Below are 3,301 nucleotides of genomic sequence, written 5' to 3'. Positions count from 1 at the left end.
TAAAGTGTTTTTTTTTCTGTCATACTATTTAAAAAAAAAAAGGAAAATTAGCCTCGCGATATGTATCCTGAGATACACATTGGGATACATATATTGCCAGGCCATACTGTACCAAATATAACTTATTTGCAACAGTACCACACAAAAAACTTTTTAAAAAGTAATTTAAGAAAGGAAGAAAATCTCAGACCTTTCCATGATTTCTAACTTTTTGTAAATCCCAAACTGTGCATTTATGAGTTTAAACATTAAAAAAAACTCCATGTATTAAATCTGGGTTGTGCTGACGAAGCCTTTCGCTGTGGGTGGAGCGGGCCGGTCAAACCGATGATCAGCTGGAGGCAGAAACAAAGAGACGGAGCTCACAGCTGCACACAAAAAGAAAATTCCTCCCCCTGCAACAAAAAAGATGCTGCCGTCTGCAAAAAAAGCATGAATAGATTTGTTACGCAGGAAACCACATCTGTTTACGCTTCAAGAGAATGAATCAGGTCAACAGAAGAATGTTTTTTTTATTGCTCAGCAGTAAAAAGTACAGAGTATACTACAGTACAAAAAATACATCATGTTGAACTCGGCTCCATCGTGCCGCTGAGTGTTTTGAGCGTGCAAAACAGCTGTAAGCTCATAGCGTCGCTTCGTCATCACCTCTGTGATTTTAACAAAATAAAAAAGCAGTAGAAGGCAGGCAGCAGTGAGTATTGAATAAAACCGCAGCAATGCGAAGACCGAAGGAGCATCTCCTCCTCACAGTCGCCGGCGGGAACACGTGGAGCGGACAAACACGGGGAGACGTTTACAGAACAACCACAACAGAACATCCAATCAGGCGCCAGTCTGTCCACGCACTCACAGAGGAGCATCCACTGATGCGTAAAGGGCCAACATTTGAAATTAAGACATCGACGAGGTCCTTCTACAGACAAGCTGGTGTCTCGAGACATTTCAGGACACGCCTCTTAAATAATCTGATCCATAAGATCTGGGCCTGAATTTATCAAACTTCCTGAACAGGATTTTTAAGTTACGTAAAAGTGTTTTATTTGCATAAACGTGACATCTTTCTTTGATTAAACAAAAGTAAAATCAGCAATTTTTATGGATAAATCTATATTGTCAAAATTATTTGTCTGAAAATTTTCGCATCATGTTTTGATTAAAAAGTTTTCAGTGCTCAGGAAATCAATATATTAAAAAAAAAAAAACACTGAAAACCTAAAAATTAAAAACAGTATGTTCAATAACTTTTTGGTAAGTTACATTTTTTTAATTTCCTGAAGGTTTGATAAACACAAGCCATGATTTCACGCACATATTTATTTACACGCTTCCCCTCCATAAATAGGTGCTTTATTCAAGTTCAACAGGCTTTAAGTAGTTTGGGATTTAAAATTATAAATGAAAAGAAACGACAAAGCTCAGGTTGGGTTTTTGTTCTTACGGTGGCCTGGAAGTCCAAATCCCATCAACAAATCACTCGATGAAGAAACACATTAAAGATCACAATTAAAAAAAAGCTGAAAGCATTTCATTTTAGAAATAAAAAAAAATTGATTCTAAAATGACCAAAAACAATAAAACAACACAGAAAAGGTAGATGTTGTCAAACATCTAAGTGTCAAAGCAAAGGCTCGGGGGCCGGATCCGGCCCTCCAGATCATTTTATTTTAATGTTATTTATGGCCCGATGTTATCCTGATGATGTCTCTTGACGAAATATATTTGGAGGGTAAATATTTCATGTTATTTAAGGTTTAAGTTGATTTATTCTGGAATAATTTTCCTGTATTTATATTATTCATTATTTTGTTAAAAAGTTACAGCTTTAAAGCTTTAAAAATTGACATTCTGTTAGCTTTTTGGACTATTTTGGCATTTACTAAGATTTTTTAGGCTATTTTGGAGTTCAACTAATATTTCTGCTACATGCTAGCTGTTTTGGCTAATTTTGTTTTTTTTTTCCGTTTTTTTTTAGTACATTATGGAATTTTGCTAACATTTTAGCTTCTTTGGCTAATTTTTTTTTGCATTTTTTTTACTCCATTATAGAATTTTGCTAACATTTTAGCTTCATGCTAGCCGTTTTGGCTAATTTAGTTTTTTTTCTGTTTGTTTTTTTTTTGGTCTATAATGGAATTTTGCTAACATTATACCTTCATGCTAGCTGTTATGGCTAATTTCTGGGTTTTTTCAGGTTTTTTTTTAGTCCATTTTGGAATTTTGCTAATATTTCAGCTACATGGTAGCTGTTTAGGTTATTTTATTTTTTTCCAGGTTTTTTTTTAGTCTATTATGGAATTTTGCTAACATTTTAGCTTCATGCTAGCTGTTTTGGCTGTTATTTTTTTTTAGTTTTAGGCTAATTTGGATCACCTTAAGTGTTTTCATCTATCAGTGCTAGCATCTTCAGCTAACAATTTCAGCATCTTCAGTGGCCAAATTCAGCTTACAGCATTCACACTAGCATTATCACAGGCAATGCTATATATCTAGTTTATAATTAAGTAAAAAAGTTACATTTTTAAAATCTAAAAAACATAGTTTTAGAGTGTTCAATAAATGTTTATTCTGTTCGGCCCGCGACCTAAGGTGTGTTTTAGATTTTGGCCCCTTGTGCGATTGAGTTTGTCACTCCTGTCTTAAAGTTTTCATAAATTTTCAGTTAATGGGTTAAAACTAAAATATCATTACGCAATCAGAGATATCCCGTAATATCTATACCTCATTTCATATTTTTACATAATTTAAAAATGTTTTGGAATCAACAAATTCTTGAGATGTTTTATATGTTTTAAGACTGTTGATGAGATTTGGCCCTTCAGGGCCACCGTACACTCTCCCCTCTAAAGCAGATCTCATGTAGCGACAGTGACTCACTATCAATCCACCGTAATGCAACAAAACCACATAAACTCTGTTATATAAAGACCATAGAAACCTTTTATCACAACGAAGCCTTTTGTAGAAAATGTACATCAGAAAAATATGCAGGTGCATCCTTATAGTAAATAGGGTTTTTTTAGTGACTTTTCTTCAGGTTGTGTTTGTCATATACAGTATAAAGTCTTCACCACATAAGTATATCTATATATATGTGTATAAAAACGACAGAAGAGCAGGGCGGGGCGTGTCCTTATATGGCAGAGGCTTTCTCTCTGTTGAGAAACAGGGTCTCCTGGCAGAAGGGGTTAACCAGGACGACGCTGCTGCCGCTGTAGTCTCCGTTTGGGGGGAGACCGGAGTCGTGCTCCTGCAACACAAACATGCAGGAGAAGATGAGCCGACGAGGAGGAGGGGGGGG

The 3,301-nt window shown here is 35.5% G+C and overlaps 1 protein-coding gene across 2 annotated transcripts in view; it reads right to left on the bottom strand.

Moving 5' to 3' along the window:
* Positions 1 to 2,922: 2,922 nt before the first annotated feature.
* The window catches only part of tmem108 (transmembrane protein 108), a 50,529-nt gene continuing 50,150 nt past the window's right edge, over positions 2,923 to 3,301 (bottom strand). For both annotated transcript variants that reach the window (XM_036217346.1, XM_036217345.1), the window contains one exon: positions 2,923 to 3,250. In XM_036217346.1, the coding sequence (XP_036073239.1) occupies positions 3,134 to 3,250 (117 nt within the window). In that variant the 3' untranslated portion in view covers positions 2,923 to 3,133. The remainder of the gene's footprint in view (positions 3,251 to 3,301) is intronic.

This window comes from Oryzias melastigma, linkage group LG20 (genome assembly GCF_002922805.2).
Source record: "Oryzias melastigma strain HK-1 linkage group LG20, ASM292280v2, whole genome shotgun sequence".
NCBI lineage: Eukaryota > Metazoa > Chordata > Actinopteri > Beloniformes > Adrianichthyidae > Oryzias > Oryzias melastigma.
This window is presented reverse-complemented; position numbering and strand designations above follow the sequence as displayed.